At 34.9% G+C, this 20932-nt stretch overlaps 1 protein-coding gene across 1 annotated transcript; it reads left to right on the top strand.

The window, feature by feature from the left end:
• Positions 1–3398: 3398 nt before the first annotated feature.
• On the top strand, positions 3399–20197 carry LOC106078783 (tumor suppressor candidate 3-like). The gene is made up of 11 exons (XM_056038689.1): positions 3399–3523; positions 10717–10886; positions 12642–12759; positions 13274–13356; positions 13667–13724; positions 13946–14086; positions 14696–14785; positions 14899–14962; positions 15926–16000; positions 17571–17661; positions 18635–20197. Exons 1-11 carry the CDS (start codon positions 3443–3445, stop codon positions 18648–18650), a joined length of 987 nt encoding a protein of 328 aa, XP_055894664.1. The 5' UTR covers positions 3399–3442; the 3' UTR covers positions 18651–20197.
• Positions 20198–20932: the final 735 nt, after the last annotated feature.

Raw genomic sequence — 20932 nt, forward strand, 5'->3', positions numbered from 1 at the left:
ATATGGTATCTATGAAATCGACAGTGAAAAGGCAAATGTGTATTTCCTAGTTATCTTTTTAATTTTACTAATAGTTTGAGTCGAAGACTCTTGAAACTCTTGAGATTTTGAAGGCTCCCATTCTGAACTATTTCTCAGTCTGGGAGGGACCAAAGCAGACGTAATTTGTGACATCTTTTTTACCAGTGGTTTGTATCCCAAGACATTGGGTTAGAACTTTAGAGGAAATTCTCCTAATTCTGCTCTACACTACATAATCCGACCCGCTAAGGGCCGCTATCTGCCGTTGCTTTAGAAATGGTGAGTGGATAGTGACATGGGCTCACTTACCTCCCTTGGCCCCTCAACGGAAATTCTGTTTTGCTTCCCTGATTGCCAGGGCGCCACTTTGAGGCTGAAAAGTATTGCCTGCAATCTTGGTTTAACGAAACGGGCGCTTCTGGAATCCAAAGGAAGAGAATAATTATGACATCCTTGTATTGTTTCTTGATTCCTCGTAAATGTAGCCTACATATCTATACTGTGGAGCCCAGTGATAGGAGATTCCCCTATGACCGTCAGGTTCGAAAACCGGACCAGTTTTCATAATCTAGGACTTGTTGCTCAATATTTCCTAGCATCTTTTATATGATAGGCCAACTAATTAGGCCTAACATGTAAGCTCTTAACACGACATATTTTGGTTTCGAAATATAGTTCAGTTTCGATAAAGACAGCATCTTAATTATGACCTGTACATTCTAAGCGGATATTACTGTTTAACGGTTCACCTTGGCATTTAAAAAACAAAACAAAACACGTAGCCGGAAGCTACCAATCAAAATCGTTTACTTCGAATTTAGAGAGTCAGGGCAGTACTGTTATGTGGCATCACAGTATAAAAAGAATCGGTACATATACAGTAGAAATATAATGCTACTTTAGTCCGCCATAGAAAACAAAAGGGACGAGGCTGTGTGAGAACAACATCCAGAAAGTTTCACGATGTATCAACTAAGATAAGATAAGATAAGATAAGATAAGATAAGATAAGATAAGATAAGATAAGATAAGATAAGATGACATTCATTTTTTCTGTACATAGGCGTATACATCGGGTGGATTGGGGCGTGTTCTAGTGATAGAAAAACAAACGCGGACGTTGTTTTTTTTTCACTAGCAAATTGGATCTACGAAAGTCAATGGGCCACTGTAACTGGAAACATCTTGATAATAAGATTCAGCAGCACGAGGTCTCTGTCAATCACGTTAAAATGTTTCTAAAATGTTTAAAATGTTTCGCATGTTCCTTCAGAGTTGAAGATAATTTACTTCCTAGTCCAAACCTCCCGCAGGACGACGGGGGATGGCAGCGGGCAGGGTTTGAACCCGGGACCATCGAGACGACCAAACAACAGTCCAGCGCGCATACCGCACGACCACGACCAGACAGCCACTCATAGTTATAAATATGTGTCACCCGGTTAGATTAAGCTCTGAGAATGTCCAATGGTAGCGCAGTGGTTAAGAAATTACAAAAGTCATTTCTCTATAGAAGAAGTTACGAAGGCTCTATAAAATTCAACCACAGACCTATATATACTACAATAAGTAATTAGAAAAGAAAAACTGCATTGAAGGCGCAGTCTTAGCAAGAATCATAGCGATTGCCCAGTATCTTGCACACAAACACACACACACACAGCACATTTTGTGGGAGGACAGAGAAACTTTATACGCCAAACAACGGTCAGTTATTAAGCTTGGTTGAGATGCTTGACAAATTCAACCCAACCATGCAAGAACCTCTTCGACGTATGAAGAACACCGAGGCTCACGCCCAGAACCTCGGATATAGAATTCAAAATGAACTTATGGACCTGAGGGCGTATTGCCCCGTCATCCTTGACTGCACGCAGGGCTGGTCTTAGGCCACTGCAACCTATGCGGTCGCAGTGGGCCCCGCGCTTTCATAGGCCCCGCGCTAATTCTATGTGTAATTAGTAATTGCAAATTATATACGAAAAATTTGCTGCACTAATTAAAATCTCATGAAAAATAGACAAAATTATCATTTGTGTGTGTCATTCATTATGGAAAACGTCATTTCTACGCGCGTTAAAAAAAGGCAATGACAGCTTTCATGTAATAAAATGTAATGATCGGACAAAGTTTCCCCATAACCAATACGTATTTACTTTTATAGTCACTGGCATAAAAATAAGCCATAGGTAGCAAGATTCGTAAAGTAAAGTTAACTTGATAGCAATTTTGTACTTAGAAAAGAATGAATAAAATGCAAAGCCGAGTTTATTTTCTAACACAAAATCTTAATTTTCACTTACTATATCCTTATTCTCACCTAGACTAGCCCCCGTGCAATCAGTTTCGCATAGGGCCCCGCAATTGCTAGGACCGGCACTGACTGCACGCTTGATGTTAGCTACAAAGACAAAGAGCATATAAGTCTGTTATTGTTATTGTACAGTAGCCTATATAGTTACGCTGAGGTGGTCAATTGTAGCCAAACTGTATTTCCATTTGATTGGGTCAATACAAATTATCTTATCTTATATAGCGTTTTGTTCACGTAGGGCCTATCAGATCCAGATTTACATTGACCATGAAATGCGTAGGGCGTACAATTATCTTCTATTTTGAAATAATGTCTGTAATATATAAGATATGATAATACGTTGTGGTGGATAACACTTTGAGTTAATGTAGTTAAAAGGTCAATAGTACAGTTAGGCCTATACTTATGTAAGTTGTAAGGTAGTAGGTTTTGTAACAAAAATAAGGACTGCGGCGTCAGAGGCGGACGAGTCTGTTTAGCGTGACGTGGTACCATACCGTCCATACGACACTCTACCCTTACGGCTCAGGGCCCCGCATATGACATTCGCCCAGGGCCCCATCCACTGCTAAGACCGCCACGGATCCCGACCCCCCCCCCCAGTGCACAGTCCCATAATACTTTTAACTTTCAAGCCCGTTTATTATAGCTGTCTTATGTAGTCGCTGAATGAACTCTTTATGTTGTCTGTTGTATTAATGTGTATTTTTCTGTTGTGTTGTCTTTATATGAGAAACGAGTCCTTGTAATCACAACAAATTTCCGTAAGGATCAATAAAGCAGTCTTAGTCTTATCTTAGGACGTTTCCCGACTGTGAAAAAAAAATAATCTTTTACAATGTTCTTCTTTTCGTTGACGATTGAAATTACATTGAGTGAAACCTAATTTTAATATCAAATTTCTGCCCAGCCATTTTCTGGTAAATACAAATACTCCAATGGACACCCCTGGGGTTATCCATATCTAGATCTATATTATAGGATGAGAATGGCTGAAAAAAAATATTGTGTGATAGCAAAACAGGACGTGTTGCAAATTTTGATTGGTTACATTTTGTCCAATGAAAATATGTGTTTCATCCACGTTGACAATTCCTCGCCGAAAATATGGCAGCTTACATAAAACTTTTAGTGTTTGTTGTTATTCATATGTTTTTGCTGGTTTCTGCAGATGTTAGAAAAAAAGAAGTAAGCATGGATGATATTACAATCAATATAACGGAAAACTTACTTTATCACATCATGCAATGCTTTTAGTAGATCTAGATTTAATTAGTCTAGAAGCGCTAGCACTGAAAATGCCGGCGGCGTAAAATTCTAAAAATAAAAATTCTTGAATTGGTCAATTGGTGATTTAGATTAGTGAGTTACTCGTTACTAGTGTTACTCTGTAACTAACTCATAACTGTAGGGACGTCTAGATTAATCTAGATATAATTTATAAGTACTGATTTGATTCATTTGATTGAATCTTTTTTTAAAGTGTTTTTTTTTTCTCACAAAACTGCCAAAACTAAGATCTAGATTTATAGTAGCTTCTTATATTTTGGACACCCCATCAAATTCTCCTTCAATGAACGGGTCGCTTTTTTTGTTTGTAATTCATTTGTTTTTATGTTTGGAGCAAAAATCATCGTTTCGGGACTGCACATGTCCAATTTTAGATAAGTTCCGGTAATTTTGTTCCGTTTTTCCAAAGCAGATGGCAGTTTTTTAGATTCTCGGTAACCATGTATGTAAAGCTGTTGTTTTAACCTCCCCCGGCAATTCATACCCATATAAGGGATGAAGGCTATATTATGAGCCTGTTTGATCGTAGGCTGATGGGCATATCAAAATAAGCTTCCAAACATCTTTAGAAAGACATTCCAATCACATTTATACCGTTAGCTGTTAAATAAAATTTAATAAGGGGGTGTACAACGAATAATAATGAATTCAGCTCATTCTCCTTCATTGGACACAGCAAAATCGTAATAAGAAATATTATTGGGATTAATAAATCTATGATTTTTTCAATGAATAAGCTTGACCTAGATCGAGATGTCTATAATATATAATTTATGAATGAAAGAAAAAGTGCGGGCTGCTAATTTGAAGCCAGAGACCATGCCCACTGCAGGTGATCACTCCAGATGAGCTGGCAGTGAGGAGAAGTATACACTCAGCTTGTAGTGTCACAAACTATTCAACAGGCAGTGGAGGGAAGGGGGAGAGAGTCATGAAAAGAATTATAAGCATCTATGGGAGGGAGGGGGGTGTTAATGTGTCACAAAACGAACATCCAACTTATGAAAACAAGAAGAGGGTCCTTGGATGGCAATTAAAAGAAAGACAGAGGAAATACATGTAGCCAATGTAGCCTAGTTGAAAATATCTTATTTATTAAATTATAATAATTAATTTATCGATATATAATCTATATAGATTTATTTCTGTCTGTTTCTACACATAGATTACATAGGTATATAAATAATAAACTATAAACGATATATATATATATATATATATAGATCTATATTCTATAATATTATAGAGTTAGAGAGAGATAGACAGAGAGAGAGAGTATATGAGGAAATAGACTATAAATACATATTGCAAAAGTGAATCTACTTCTTTTAATACAATCTAAAAAAAATTAAGTAACACAGATATAATTTATTAGCAATTACATAGTGGTGTACAATGACGGTGCTCACTGTCCAATTGAGGAGAAAGCCCAAAAACTGCGTTCAATATAGGAGCATGAAGTGACCCACTTTATTTTAAAATAAAATCTTGACTATGAGTGGTAATACAAAGGAATACAGCTATTTTTTTAGTCCTTTAGTTGCAGAATAAGAATCTGCTTTCAGTTTTTTTGTAAGTTAAACCGTCACCAAATAAAAAAATAAAATAAAAATTTGACCTAGTTCCCGTAAGTCGGTGTTCAGGTATAAGAATCTACTATACTATCATCTAGATCTAGATCCAGTGGCGTAGCTACTGCTAGGGCTAAGGCGGGGAGAATTTGAAAATCCCATTAGGTCCTTACTTGAGGGGGGTCCCCAAATGAGTGTTTTTATATTAAATATTACACAAAATGCAGGGGCCTCCGAAGATGTCTAGCCCCCCCAGCCCCAAAATGATGACAAATTTCTAGCTACGGCGTCTACACCCTGTCTAGAGTTTAAAACTATTATTATTATATAAGTATTAAGTATATAGAGTCTACTGTCTAGAGTTATCTCTATACAGTGCGTAACTAAGGGGGGGGGGAGAATTTTTAATTCCCCCCGGGCCCCCACCTAGGGAGGGCCCCCAAATGGGTGTCCGAAATTTATTTGTAAATACATAAATTAATATATTTGATTGACAAATAGTGTCAACAGGTTTCTTTTTTTTATCAACATTTATGGATTAAATTTATCACAAAGACTAAACTTAGATCTAGGTCTATCAGTACGTTGACTTTGTTGACATTTTAAAAATATTTTTGCCGCAGAGATTAATTTTTAAAAAAAATTAGTCTTACATTTTAAACTTTGTTGCCACGAATAAAACTGCATGATATACAGCGAATTCCAGGTATCTTGTTACCTTTACTAATAATAGATCAAAATGGCGAGTATTATATGGCTACACTAATTAACCTTGAAGCAAAATTTACAGAATCGAGTATAACAGATCTAAAAGTTATTCTTAACAATGCTAAAATTGTCCATTATTCTGGTTTGGCGTCTATAATTTCAGAATTAAACTTCACACTCGAGTTATTACCCCTTTATTCATCTTTCCTCAATCCAATGGAAACGCTCTCTTTTTATTTACATCTAATGATCTAATCCTTTTGCTTTCGCACAAAACATAAACAAAAAATAATGACGTAGTATCATATAATATTAAAACATCCTTCCTACTGAAGTTATTATCACACCCTTCCTTTTAAAGTTCTTAATAGTGATATCTACTAGCAGGGCCGGCCCTAGCATTTGCGGGGTCCTATGCGAAACGGATCGCGCTGGGCCTAGTCTGGGTAGGGATAAGCATAATGTCAAAATTATTTTTTTTGAATTAGAAAATAAGCCTACTTTCGTCTTTGCAATAAATTTTTATCAAATGAAAGCTCGCAATGCCACTTTTTATTTATTGGCACCCCTAAATGTCAATTTCGTCTTTTCTTCAGGAGATTTGAATAAATTCAAAAAAAGTTCAGGACTTTATCGTATATTTTGCCTTTTCATGAGATTTCCTGGAGGCCCTGAAAAATCAGGAGTTCGCGAAAACCCTGTTATTTTATATACGTTATAATGGTTTAATTTAATAATGTACACTTAGAATTAGCGCGGGTCCTATGAAAGCGCGGGGCCCACTGCGACCGTATAGGCTGCAATGGCCTAAGGCCGGCCCTGTCTACTAGGAACTTTAACAATTCGTCCACTTCTTGTTGTCTTGACTGGCACAACAAGTTCTCTAGATGTTGGTCTATAACTGTCTGTTTCGTTTGTTCCAACAGTTTGCAGTTCATTGTCTTCATCGGTATCATAGTACCCAGAGATGTCTTCATCGAAACTCTTATTTAAAAAGCGTTGATTTCTTCTGTATGTTTTTCCATTGTTTGTCTTTATGATGTAAGATCTGGGTGCTGAATTTTTTTTATGACAACTGCTTTCTGCCATGTTTGACCTAGACGAACTCTCCGACAGAATAATCTGTTTTTGCATCGTATTTCACTTAGCTTTTCATCTGTCGTTCGTTGAGTATTGTCTCTGCATTTTCAGCTACCGATGGTTTCAATAGTTTGTGATCAGTTGGAATGGTTCCCTGAGTCTTCTACTCGTCAGCAGTTGTGATGGTGAATACGGCAGTCCACTTATCGGATTATTTCTATACTCGAGCATAACGAGATATGGATCTTTCCCACTTTTGTATACTCTGAATCCTTTTGCTTTCGCACAAAACATAAACAACCAACAATGACGTAATACCATATAATATTAGCACAGAATCTTCTTCATGCAGTGAAAAATTAAGAATTTTTTGCCTATCTGGAATTCTGGTCAAAGCTCCTGTGCCCTATTAATATAGTTCGGAAGAAACTACAAAAGTCTGGACTGCATATACGGGAATCTTCTAAAGAAATTAGTACCCTTTCATGCTTTCTGCAAAATGATGAGAAACTGACAAAAACCCAATCCATCGAAAAAGCAAAAGAAGGTAGTGAATACTATGGATTCCCTGTAATCAAAACAACCATATGAAAGAAAAGACTTGATGGGAAGTTGAGTTCTAATGTAGGACTGTCAATACAACTGCAATTCAAACGTGTTGCGACAGAAGTGCTGGACATTACGTCATGTGAGAGATCATTCTCAAAGCTCAAACTCATCAAAAAGTATCTCAGGAGCACAATGACGCAAGAAAGGCTTATCATGGTTTTAATGTCAGTGAAGTCACAAATACTAGAAAGTATCGATGTAGTTGATGTTATAGATGTCTTTGCTGCACAGAATGCACGACGTGAAGCGATATCAATTTAGATTTGTCACTTGTGCATTATTTAACTAATAAACAACGGTATTATTCATTAAAAGAGTCTTGATGATTACTTTTTGTTAAGTTTACTGATATACTGAACCAATTTGATTTGGGGCTTATATATTTTTGCGTACCTTATCTCATGTCATATGTTGAATGCCAAAATGCAAGGGGCCCCCAAAGAGGTCAATCCCCCCCGGGCCCCCAAATCCCTAGTTACGCCCCTGTCTCTATACTATAATCTATCGTAGATTCTAAAAACAGCTGTGTTCATATGTCATGTATATTTAATAATATATATTATAATTACTCATAGTTAAGATTTTATAAAATAAATTGGGTCACTTCATTCCTCTATATCGAACTCAGTTTTTGTGCTTTTCTTTTCATTGAACACTGATCCCTGTCACCGAACACCACACTTAGTAATTATATCTGTGTTCTTTTAAAATTGTTTAGATTGTATTAAAAAGAAGTAGATTCACTTCTTCTGCAATATATATATATGTATTTATAGTCTTTGGCCTCCGTCTGTGGTAAAGCGACTGATGGATCTCCTCAAGAATGAGATAATGCATAGACTTTATAGCTATGGTCAGAATACTCAGAACGACGTTGCCCAAAACAGCAGTCCCCCCCCCCCCTTTCAAAACATAGCTGGTGTATCCAAAGGAATAGTAAATGTCGATACATTTTGAAAAATTAATTATAAGGGCTCTGCCAGGGTGTAGATCTGAATACTGCATACTACCTGAGAGTCTCCTGCTCCTGATTTTCCCCCATGGTTGACTCAAAGCCTTTACAATATAAGGAGGGTGGGACTATCTAATGGAATGGTCAGCAAATTATCAAACCCATCCATGGAGCCTCTGCTTGTTTTCATAATTTATTGTATATCTCACCTTGCCGCCAGCTCACCTGGCATGATCACCTGCAGTGGGCATGGTCTCTGGCTTCAAATTACCAGCACATACTTTTTTTCTTTCATTCATAAACTATGTACTCTAGATATCTGGATCTAGGTTATTGAACAAATCATAGCTCCCAATAGGGAAACAAGAATGAGTTTTGAAAATTCATTATTTCTTTTTATTTACTTTAACAGCAAACAGTAAAAATGTGATTGGAATGGCTTATCAAAATATAAATAACTTTCCATTTATCTATAGAGTGCCCATCAGCCTAGGAGTAAACAGGCTCATAATCTGGCCCTCATCCCTTATGTGGGTTGCCCGGGGCGGGGGAGGTTACAAAAATAGCTTTGCATACGTACATAGAATCTAAACAACTACCATCTTTGGAAAAATGGAACAAAAATACAGAAACTTAGCTAAAATTGGACTTGCACAGTCGATTTTTGCTCCAAACATATAAACAAATGAATTTTTAAAATGACGCATTCGGCGAATGAGAATTTGATGAGGTGTTCGGAACATAAGAGCTTACTCATTATAATTAATTAGATCTAGATCTAGAACTCTAGACTAGGACTGTATAGAGCGTAGACTGTAGTAATGACCTGGATTCTAAAGATATGCACTAGATCAGCGGTTCTCAACCTTTTTAGCTCCGCAACCCCCTTATACAATTTTTCACTAGGAGTCGACCCCAGCCGTAATTTTTTTTTTTATAGGTCTAGGTAAATGTGATTTAGCTAATGATATAAAATGGTTATCATCTTGAATTGTCTAGTGGTGTTGTGCATTGCACTTGGAACACCAAGGCCAGCAAAAGCGAAGAAAAGCTCCCTTTCACCATCTGAAATGGGTTCCTACCCGCCACCCTGTCCGACGGGGGGGTGAGACTCGGGGTTAAACTTTGAATTTGTTTATGCGTTCACTTCCAATGGACACTGACAGTCCGGACTCGCAGACTAGAGACGCGGCCAAAGGCCGCACCACTGGATTCCCCCGTCGTATTCGTATGCTGTACCAGGTAAACCATGCAGGACAAGCCATTTATGTAACGGACCCTTGAGGGACGGCGCCTGGATGTTGACAGGTCTTTGCTGGAACTTTTTTACATCCCCGCCAGTGCAATGGCAATGCTCTCGCACCACCTTAGGCACTCCTACCCGAGCCTATTTTTTAATAACAATAATAAAAAAAAAACAAAGAAGTACCAATAAATAAAACAACACGTATACTTTCAAACAAGGATGTTATATTCACTAAAAGTGCCCTCTGTATCCTCTGGCAGTATGTCCTTGTTTATATTTGTCATCCCCACTTTTTATTTTTCACTGAAACTTTACTATCGTTTCATAATTTGTTTGGTAATAATGTAATTTGAGTGATGTCCCTTTCAATAGCTGCTACTGATTTAAATCTATATCCACTATGGTACAAATATGCTTGTTACAACACATTAGAAAAAAAAATTCCAATAAAAAAATTGCCATTCCTCCCATCCCCCCCCCCCCCCCCCCACCTCAATTTTCAAATGGTGTTAGGTAACCCCTGGCTAAGGGTCATTCGACCCCCCAAAGGGTTCGTGACCCACAGGTTGAGAACCCCCCTGCACTAGATAGATGCATAACAGAAGGGCTTTTTCCGGAAGAAAGGACTTGAAGTCTTGTGCCCATCAATGGCGTCACTCAGCTCAATAAACAGATCTAGAGTTTGATGATCATGATGATAATCTAGGATAGATTTAAATGTTTGAAAATAAAACAAAAACAAAACATACAATGCAGTACACTATTATTAAAATCTACATTAAATATGTGCAGACTGTACATGCACTTCTAAAAAGAAAAACTCGAATGTAAAGGTATAAACACATTTAACTCAGACAAAGATCTAAGCTTGGTAAAAATGTGGTTTATGATTTCCTCAGTTGATGTGTTATTCGAAATATTTCAGGAATCTCTTGGAGATAAGGTTCAACAGCTGATGGAATGGAACAACAAAAAGTCCATCATACGGTTGAACGGTGACAAGTTTCGGCAGTATGTGAAAGCAAGCCCACGTAACTACTCGGTCATAGTTATGTTAACAGCATTACAGCCGCAGCGTTCCTGTGTTGTATGCAAGTAAGTTAACTCTTAATAATGTTTTTGTGTCCATTATGTTCTATGTATATTATGGTTAACCCTTTGTCACTGTTTGCCTGGGAAATGTCAAGGGTATAAATTCTAAATGTTTGTTCATTCAGGTGTTATTCCTTATCTGTCCTTTCTTAGCTGTTTTCAAGAAATCTTTTTTGCCTCTCTCGCTATTTTCCATGTGTGTAAAACTGACCTATAAATTTTACATTTTTATTCTTGTCATGTTCTTCTTTCATAAAACATTATTTTTGTTTATGATGAATTTGCTGCATATGTGTGTGTGTGCATCATATCCCTCAATACCTCCTCCTGACCTAGATCCACTTTGGTACATTTTTGTTTTAATGACTCTAGTATGGTGCATTGTTTGTGTTACATCATGCTCAGTGTGTTAGGGTCAATATCTCTGTTTTGGGGTGGGGGTATCTATGCGAAGATTTTCACGCTGCCTTTAGCAATTGAGAAAGGTAAAAGCTAAACAATTGGTAAAAATATTTCTATTGCACAGATTTATATGTCTAGGTCAATCACCACACATATATATTTACATGAATGATCCAAACTAATTGACACACTTATACTTGATATAAGCTTTGTTTATTTAAAAAAAATTTTTTATATATAACTTCTTTAGCAGGACTTCCTCTTCACACCCCCCCCCCACTCCATCATTATTGATGTCCTAATCAATAGAGTCTACAGTAGACAAGTATTGGCCACTAGCCAGTTATTGATCCATATTGACATTTGCTTTTGTAACTATTGAATCGTGAAGGATGTCTGAGTGTGAAGTCATGAAGGACTTTATAAGATGTGTGCGTGTGTGTGTGAGAGTAAATGTTGGTATTTGTTTCTTAGTCAAATGGATTTTTTTTTTGTCCTGGGTTAATATCATATATATTACATGTGTTTGTCCAGATTGTTTTGCTGTTGTTATTTCCAAATTTCAAGCATGTCCATTTCCATTTTTAGTGGTCATTGCTTATTTCAAGCAATAGTTACAACATTTTACCGACCAACATTAGGGCATTGTTTATATCAAACGGTTGTGTCATGATGAAAGTTGACAGATCTCCTGCTTTGTTTTTTTAACCTACTAAGGTTCCTGCTATTTGCATTTTTTAACTTGTGCAAATATATGTATGCTATGACAAGGCTGCATTCAAGTTATCCTGACATGAGCCCGTACAATTAATTATTGGGCTGACATAGAGGAACTTATCACAACCCTTATCTCTTATACTCTGTTCTTTAAAAATATGGTTATACCCAAGAAGAATATTAAAACATTCAGACTATTTTCATTCAGGGTGTTTCAAGGTCATTTGACATCACCTGGAAGAATGTAGGAGCCTAAATCCTGAAACTCTAGTTGTATGTGTGTGTATCTGTTTTTCTTATATAGTAGTAATGCTGTAGTGGATATGTGTATGCATAATATTGTGAGCTATTCCCCTTAGATATTTATTATTCTGTAAACCAAATCAGCATGCTCTGGAAATTGGCTGAAGTTCTAAAGCTATTCTAAAACTGATATTCTTATGTGTATATCTGAATTTAGAATAAAATTGTAATCACAGAGAAACTGAGATTCTTCCTTAAAAAAAAATTCCAAATTTATAGAGCAAGATTTTGTCCAATATGTGCCAACTAACCAAATGTACTCCTAAGCATCTTTTTTTTCTTTTCCTAAGTTTTTATTGACTTTTATTTCAATGTTATTTTACTCTACTCTCTCAGACATGCTAACGATGAGTTTCAAATCCTTGCCAACTCCTGGAGATACTCCCAACAGTATTCCAACCGTTTATTCTTTGCTTTAGTTGACTATGATGAAGGCTCCGATGTCTTTCAAAGTGTGAGTCATCCATTCTGTTTGTCATGATGTCAATATTTCCTTATTAGCATTGCATACTTTTACAAACAAACATTTTGTTCTAGTCTGCTTCTTAAACAATACCTAAATATCAAAAAGGTATGTAATCTTCATGTGATACAATATTTACAATATTTGCGCTCAGGTTATGGAAGTTTTTACAACCGAATGGCCCCTGTGCAGGGTTTACAAAATTTATCTTACTCATAAACTTAGCGCAATGAAAACTATAGACATACCAGTGGGTCTTTATACCTCCTATAGTTAGCTTGTAAAGCTTTATGAACAGCTCATTATAGACCTCAAGAAAACAAACAGCACAAGTACCAGTAGTTAACAGCAAGTCATACTTTGCTAGGTGCTGGCTGTACTGTTTTGTTTTGACTAATTTTGTCATTTGTGCAGGGTATATGTGGGAAAATATGGTAAACCTGTATGTAGCTGTATGTATCCATGTAAGTGCCTTAACCTTACTCCTGATTCTGTCTCCATTCAGATGAAGCTGACGACTGCTCCTGTATTTATGCACTTCCCCCCCAAAGGCAAGCAGAAGAAAGCTGATACTCATGATATTAACAGGTTTGGATGGTCTACTGTTCATTTGTTGTTAGGAAATGTCATCAGATCTCTACACATTTGTTTTAGTTTGTTCTCTTGATGAGACAATACATTAGGGCATCACTGTGAATTTTAAGGAGAATGTCCTTCATCACTAGTTCACAACTGGAGGAAAATCATAGTTCATAAATTTGCTATTTATTTATTTTTTATTTGAAATGTATTTTTTCATATTATCTCTAATTCAAATTGCATATATTTTGTAATTCAGAAATATATAAGGAAGATAAACTTAAGCGTTTTGTTTTGTTTTGTTTTTTATTTATTTTAGGAATGGTTATGCAGCAGAGATGTTGGCAAAATGGGTAGGAGAGAGAACTGATATACAGGTAATTTTTTTTTCTATGTTTGGGCACAATTTAAGCTTTTTCATGTCTGTGTAATTTATTTTATTTTTTACCTTTGGTTTATCATATCATTAATATGTTATTAGTTGATGGAACAGTCTAATTGCCTGATTAAAGTATAAATTAAGAAATGGCTGTTGTATTATTTTGTTGGAGAAATGTAAATTTTTTAACACTAAGTTTTGTTTATCGTGTGCTTTCAGATTCGTGTCTTTCGTCCACCTAATTATTCTGGCACTGTCATTCTGGCCTTACTGTTTGCAATGATCGGAGGTTTACTTTATTTCAAACGAAACAATCTTGAATTTTTATACAACAAGACCTCTTGGGGAATAATATCTCTAGTAAGTTTTATTTCCTTAGCAAATAACACTGTTCACAAGTTAACTCAAATAGAGATAAATCCTCTTTAAGAAAATTAATGTAATGTATAATTATATGCTGTTATTTCATAAGAAAAGGCATAAAAATGAGCATAGATTAGTCTATAAGTCTATAGCAAATCACTGACTAAGTCTGTCTTTTATAGTTTGTTTGTCTTTTTTTCAGAAATTTAATTTTATTATAAAATTCTGTAAATTATAATTTAAAATGGGTAGTTTTTTTAATTTTATCATAAAATTCTGTAATTAAGATTTAAAATGGGCTGTCTTTTATAACTTGTTCGTAAGTTGTCAATTAGCCAATCTTATGTTGTTTATTCAACTTCTATTTCAAATAGACAGTCTAATATTATACAAAATTGTATAGTTACCATTATGGACATTTTGTATAACTACTGTCTCAAATAGTTTAAATAGTATGACTAATATGGATCCTATGTAATAAAAGTCAAATTTAGTCATGGGCTTTCATGAGTTAAAAAAAAGCAACTACATTGTTTTCTTGAGCTGATCATGTCCTTGTTGTCCTTATAATAAAATGTTTTCTGATTACTTCTGTGTATCTTTCAGGCTATTATATTTGCTATGACCTCTGGTCAGATGTGGAATCACATTAGAGGCCCCCCAGTTATGCACAGGAACCCAAACACCGGTCAAATGGTCAGTATAGCATAGTCCTTGAAAGAGTCAAGTATTTAAGTAAACTGTCATATTTTTTTTTAAATGCGCAGTAATACATTCTGATTGTGGGACTACTTTTTTGTTTCTTGCAGCATTACATTCATGGCAGCAGTCAAGGTCAGTTTATCATGGAGACCTATATTGTTATGTTGCTCAGTATCCTTTCATATGAACCCCACTAGGACACAGGACGATATATATATATATATATATATAATAATAATAATAATAATAATAATAATCTTTATTATCCGTAAGGAAATTTGTCTTACAATTTGTGCATTACACCAAACAAAAAACATTATAACTATAAGAAACCAAAGTGTACATTCACACCAGACTCACTCATAATTTACATGTTGACATCTAAGCAAAGGAATAGGTCATTGTTAGTTTTAGTAAACTGAATAGTACACTAAACAAGCTGGAATTATTATTTCTCTTCATTTACACTCTATCTTATATATGATTTATAATATAAACTCCCTTGACAAGGGAAATAGCTGTAGCTAGTGACAGCATATATTTATATACTGTATTAATGGGTGTAAATAGAGCTTATAAAATTTTACATACATGTACAAGACACATTTTTTAAATAACTTTTCTAGGATGATATTTTATTGATTTTTTTCGTCAAATTGTTTTTCACTTGAGATTAATGGTTTGTCTTTTCTTCAGTATGAATACTTCAGATGTATTATCCATTCAATATATCAGCGTTAGGAGGCGAAGTAGAGCGCTTGGCTTCCAAACCTGGGGTCCCTGGTTTGAAGACTGGAATTTTTAATTTCAGAACCTTTGGGTGCCTCTGAGTCCACCCAGCTCTAATGGATACCTGACATTATTGAGTAAAAGTAAAGGCGGTTGGTCGTTGTGCTGGCCACGTGACACCCTCATTAACCGTGGGTCACAGAAACAGATGACCTTTACATCATCTGCCCTATAGAACACAAGGTCTGAAAGGGGGGTAACTTTACTGTATCAGCGTCACATTGAAATTTTGCGTTGTACTCTATCCAGTCAGCTTTTCTCGGCTCAGTTGTAGACTCTTGATATTGCTGTTTCTGAAAACAAAAAAAAAACAGCAGCAAACTTTTCCTTAACCCGATGCTCAAGATACTGCAGTGGTTGTGGGCTTTATCATGCTAAATGAAGCTCAGACAATGAAAGGTGACCCTGGTAAAAAGAGAAGTAAGTCCTCAAGCTCTTGTAGATCCTAAAACCTGTTTGGTGTTAGCTATTTATCTTCTTTATTAGTTTCTAGTTAATAAAAACCTGGTAGCCCAAACATACTTTATTTCTATTCAATCTCTTGATGACTTGGCTGCGTGATCATGTGGTATGCGCGCCGGACTGTTGATGATGGTCCTGAGTTTAAACTCTGCCCCCTGTCATACCCTGCCATCTGGGCAGGATGTAATAGTTTTTATTTCTGAAGAAATGCATAAAACCAAGAAATAAATAATTTTTTTTTATTGACTGCTAACTATGTATTCAAAAAAATATTTCACATTAGTAATGTGACCGCTTACTTTTATAGTAATGAGACTGTTTACTTTTTTAGTAATGAGACTGCTTACTTTTATAGTAATGAGATTGTTTACTTTTATAGTAATGAGACTGTTTACTTTTATAGTAATGAGATTGTTTACTTTTATAGTAATGAGATTGTTTACTTTTATAGTAATGAGATTGTTTACTTTTATAGTAATGAGATTGTTTACTTTTATAGTAATGAGATTGTTTACTTTTATAGTAATGAGACTGCTTACTTTTATAGTAATGAGATTGTTTACTTTTATAGTAATGAGATTGTTTACTTTTATAGTAATGAGATTGTTTACTTTTATAGTAATGAAATTGTTTCCTTTTTTAGTAATGAGATTGTTTACTTTTATAGTAATGAGACTGCTTACTTTTATAGTAATGAGATTGTTTACTTTTATAGTAATGAAATTGTTTCCTTTTTTAGTAATGAGATTGTTTACTTTTATAGTAATGAGATTGTTTACTTTTATAGTAATGAGATTGTTTACTTTTATAGTAATGAAATTGTTTCCTTTTTTAGTAATGAGATTGTTTACTTTTATAGTAATGAGATTGTTTACTTTTATAGTAATGAGACTGCTTACTTTTATAGTAATGAGATTGTTTACTTTTATAGTAATGAGACTGCTTACTTTTATAGTAATGAGATTGTTTACTTTTTTAGTAATGAGATTGTTTACTTTTATAGTAATGAGATTGTTTACTTTTATAGTAATGAGATTGTTTACTTTTATAGTAATGAGATTGTTTACTTTTATAGTAATGAGATTGTTTACTTTTATAGTAATGAAATTGTTTCCTTTTTTAGTAATGAGATTGTTTACTTTTATAGTAATGAAATTGTTTACTTTTTTAGTAATGAAATTGTTTACTTTTTTAGTAATGAGATTGTTTACTTTTTTAGTAATGAAATTGTTTACTTTTTTAGTAATGAGACTGCTTACTTTTATAGTAATGAGATTGTTTACTTTTTTAGTAATGAGACTGTTTACTTTTATAGTAATGTGGTAACAAACTTAAGAGCAATGAATGTTTATGTCCTTGGATGACATTTTCATTCACTAACTTTGATCCATCAATGGATAGTCTCTACACTAAGGACAGCTTGGGTTCACACTGAACCTCTTGTAACATCTAGCTACTGGAAATATTGTATTTGTTATTTCTTCTTTTCAAGTTCCTGCTGTTCTAATGAACTATTTATATGTTTCAGTTTTGTCTCTGGTGGGGCTGGGCTGTGTGACCATCTTTTTTAGCTTACTGCTGAGTGTCTTTAGATCCAAGTATCAAGGCTACCCATATAGGTGAGTGCTTGTTTGAGCTCTATGTAGGGCATAGGACACTCTTTTTAAGAAAAAGTGAAGTCACCTTCATTCACTGAGTATGACTAGATCTTGATAAAATCATTTAGTTTAACACTAGGTTTGAATGAAAGCCTGGTCCCACCGACAACAAACACAAAACCACTTTAAACTTGAAACACTTTTGAAATAACATTGAAAATGTGAAGTTCCTTTCCCGCTCATTCAGTGACTTTGATATTGGGGCAATTTGTGAGCATTGGATCCTTACTTACAACAGACAATTTTCAATTTGCAAAGCCCTGCCATTCACTGAGTTTCTTTAAATCAAATTCTTTTAAAAATTGTATTTCATTACTTTAAATAGGTTCACTTGTAACTTTTTACTTAATAAAAAAGACAAGTTTTTTAAAAACATTTTTGGGTCATTCTCTTAAACTTTAGTACAGTGGAGTCCCGATTAATTCAAATATCTGTAATCTAAAATACTGCTACATCCAAAACCTAAATTAGGATATTTTAAGGAAAGAATGTGTCTTGTCTACTAACTATTAAGGTAGGTTTCAGAGATAGACAGTGTAAAGAACAAAACAGGATATGTGGTTCTAAACTAAATTGGGTTAAAAAAGTCTTTTACACCTTTTTTCGTTGAAGAGAAGTAGCAAAATTACGACACCTCAGAAACATTGTAACCGCTACAGTGAAGGCGAATTCTGGTTTTACATAGCGTAGTACTATTGCATGTTGTATTTCGTGTATTTCATACTTACATATATTTTATTAATAATTTTGCTTAATCTGAAACATTCATTTATCGCAATTGGGTCAAGTCCCAATCATTTTGGACTCCACTGTATATTTAGTTGCATGGAAGTCAAGTTCATTGAATTGTCAACCATTTTTTTCACAAATTGTTGATAGTTTTTTCACAAATTATTGACTGTTTTTTCACAAATTGTTGTCTGTTTCTCCCCAGTTTCTTGTTCAAGTAGATGTGGATGTGTTGATGCAGTGTGTCTGCCAAGTCAAAAGAAACTTAACACTTGTTCATGTCTATTACTTATCTCACTCTGTTTCTGTTTTGCTTAAAGATATTTAGATACTAAATAGTTGAAACCAATGTAACTAGATAGGTGACTGTGGCTCTATGGTTGTAGTGCAGTCACCTGGATGCAATGTGCATATAGATTGTAATTGTGTGGGTGATGAGTGTGTTGTACAGTAGAGGGGAGAGTGGGCTCTGGCTGTTTCATTCGAGTGACTGTTCAGGTGTGATGTTGATGTTTTTAAGTCTCCCAGTTTTCTGCTGGACTGTTTAGGTATGATGCTCACATCTTTTCTGTCATGGTTGATTTTGTACTGTGTTACCAAATGAAGCCGACATCAAAGTATTCAATGTCTTTGTGTGTCTGACTCTTTGCTGATTGCTCTGACTTCATTTTTGGCTTTTATTTTTTTCTTTTTAATCACAACTGAATACATTTGTTTTTGTTTTATTTTGATGTGGTACAGGTCTTGGGTTTTCTGGGGTTTTCTATTGATTTGATAGCTGCCATAATGCAGGAAGGACACATATAGATACTATTGTTAGTCATATTGTGTACAAATTATGATTGTATGCTGGTCACTTGTAAAAAGTACAGTTACTAACAACTTGCATATATTATCTTTCTGCTTTTAACCTTAACATGGCTAGTCAAAGGGAGCTAATATGCTTTTGAGGTGAGCAACCCTAAAACTTGTGGCTATCCTGTTGCCCTGTATCTCTGCTGGTGTATGCTCTTAGGGGCGGGCTGATTGGTTGGCACACTTACTAGGTGACCAAACCACTTCACTCTTCAGTAGGGCCTTAATAGTACGAGAAGAATCCTGAATTCACTGTTTTGTTATGTGATGTTGTCCAAACCTTTTCCTGCTGTTCTTCTTAAAAACTCTAATGGAAATGTTTTGAAATATCAAAATATTTACGTGTATTTATTAACTTCAGAAACAGAAGACTAAAATATATGGCTAAAAACAGTGGATTGATTTGGTTAATGTAAAACACTACTTTTTTTTTTTGCTTAACTTATAAATGAACAATTTTTTATTGCTTTGAAAGTGTGGGATATTTTTTTTTATATATCTGTCAAACTTCACCATATGGAATAGGACTGCAGCAAAATCTCAGTTGTTCTATAGTAGCTTCTTTAATCTTGGCAGAGTTCTTTTATATAGTCGTACATTTTTTTAAATGGTTCAGTCTCTCCTATGCTCCATATAGTGAAGTTTGACTTTTTTTTTTTTTTTAGATGAATATGTTTAAGTACGGAATTATAATTATATTCAGTTCTTCAATTAAAAAAAAAAGAACAGGATTAATTATATATTTAGACAACTTGATTACTTTGACTATTATTGTCATTGTTTTTAGGGAAAATTCTATATTATAAAATAAAAATAGAATTGTCTTGTTTATTCAACATTTGCTTGTATGTTTTAAAAAAATCATGTTAAATTATTTTACTTTCGGTTCATTAAATTGAGTTGAAAACTTTCATTGTATTCTCATGAGTTGCACACCTTATTTCTCTAAACTTCACTACCAGGTTAGTATAATAATTGACCTAGGATAAAAAAAAAGGATCAGACTAGAAATGAAACAAACAATTTACTGAATGTGCTGTCTTCAGCCACTCAACAAACTCATTTTGAATCAAATTGTAAATTTAAAATTCCTGTTAAGAAGAGCTGCTGATCGGGTAAAGTGCAGCGATTCGGTTGCGTGAACTGTTATATTAGGACGAAAGTCTAGTGACCGATAAAGATATGTTGAGTCTAAATTGGAAATTAAACTTGAGCTTTCTGAGTTAGGTAGCCAAGTAGTAGTTGTTTTTTTGCTTTACCTCCCTTTAAATATCTTTCAAACCTTTTTTTTAATCACAAATGGCAAAGGGGTGTTAATGTAATAAAACAAGTTAAACAATTATTTCACATTTAAATTGTACGTTGGAAAGGGTTAGGTGGAGAACAGTCAAGTCCCTTCCTAACTTTATGCTAACCAGTTTCAATCACTCTCTTCCTTACATAGTTCACTTACAGTGCAGCTGTCCTAGTGAAAAAAGTCAATAGATGTCTATGCTTGGACATTGGCTATTGGAATATTGCCACCCACACTGCAGTCCTCCCCATTCTCACATGTTTGTTCTAAGTGTTTGGGTTCTGCAGCCTAGCAGGTTTATTCTTCAAGCCTTCCCTGTGTTTGAGCTTAGCTGCAAGACAGCAGAGGCTTGGA

The sequence above is a fragment of the Biomphalaria glabrata genome, chromosome 8 (assembly GCF_947242115.1).
Source record: "Biomphalaria glabrata chromosome 8, xgBioGlab47.1, whole genome shotgun sequence".
Taxonomy (NCBI): Eukaryota; Metazoa; Mollusca; class Gastropoda; family Planorbidae; genus Biomphalaria; species Biomphalaria glabrata.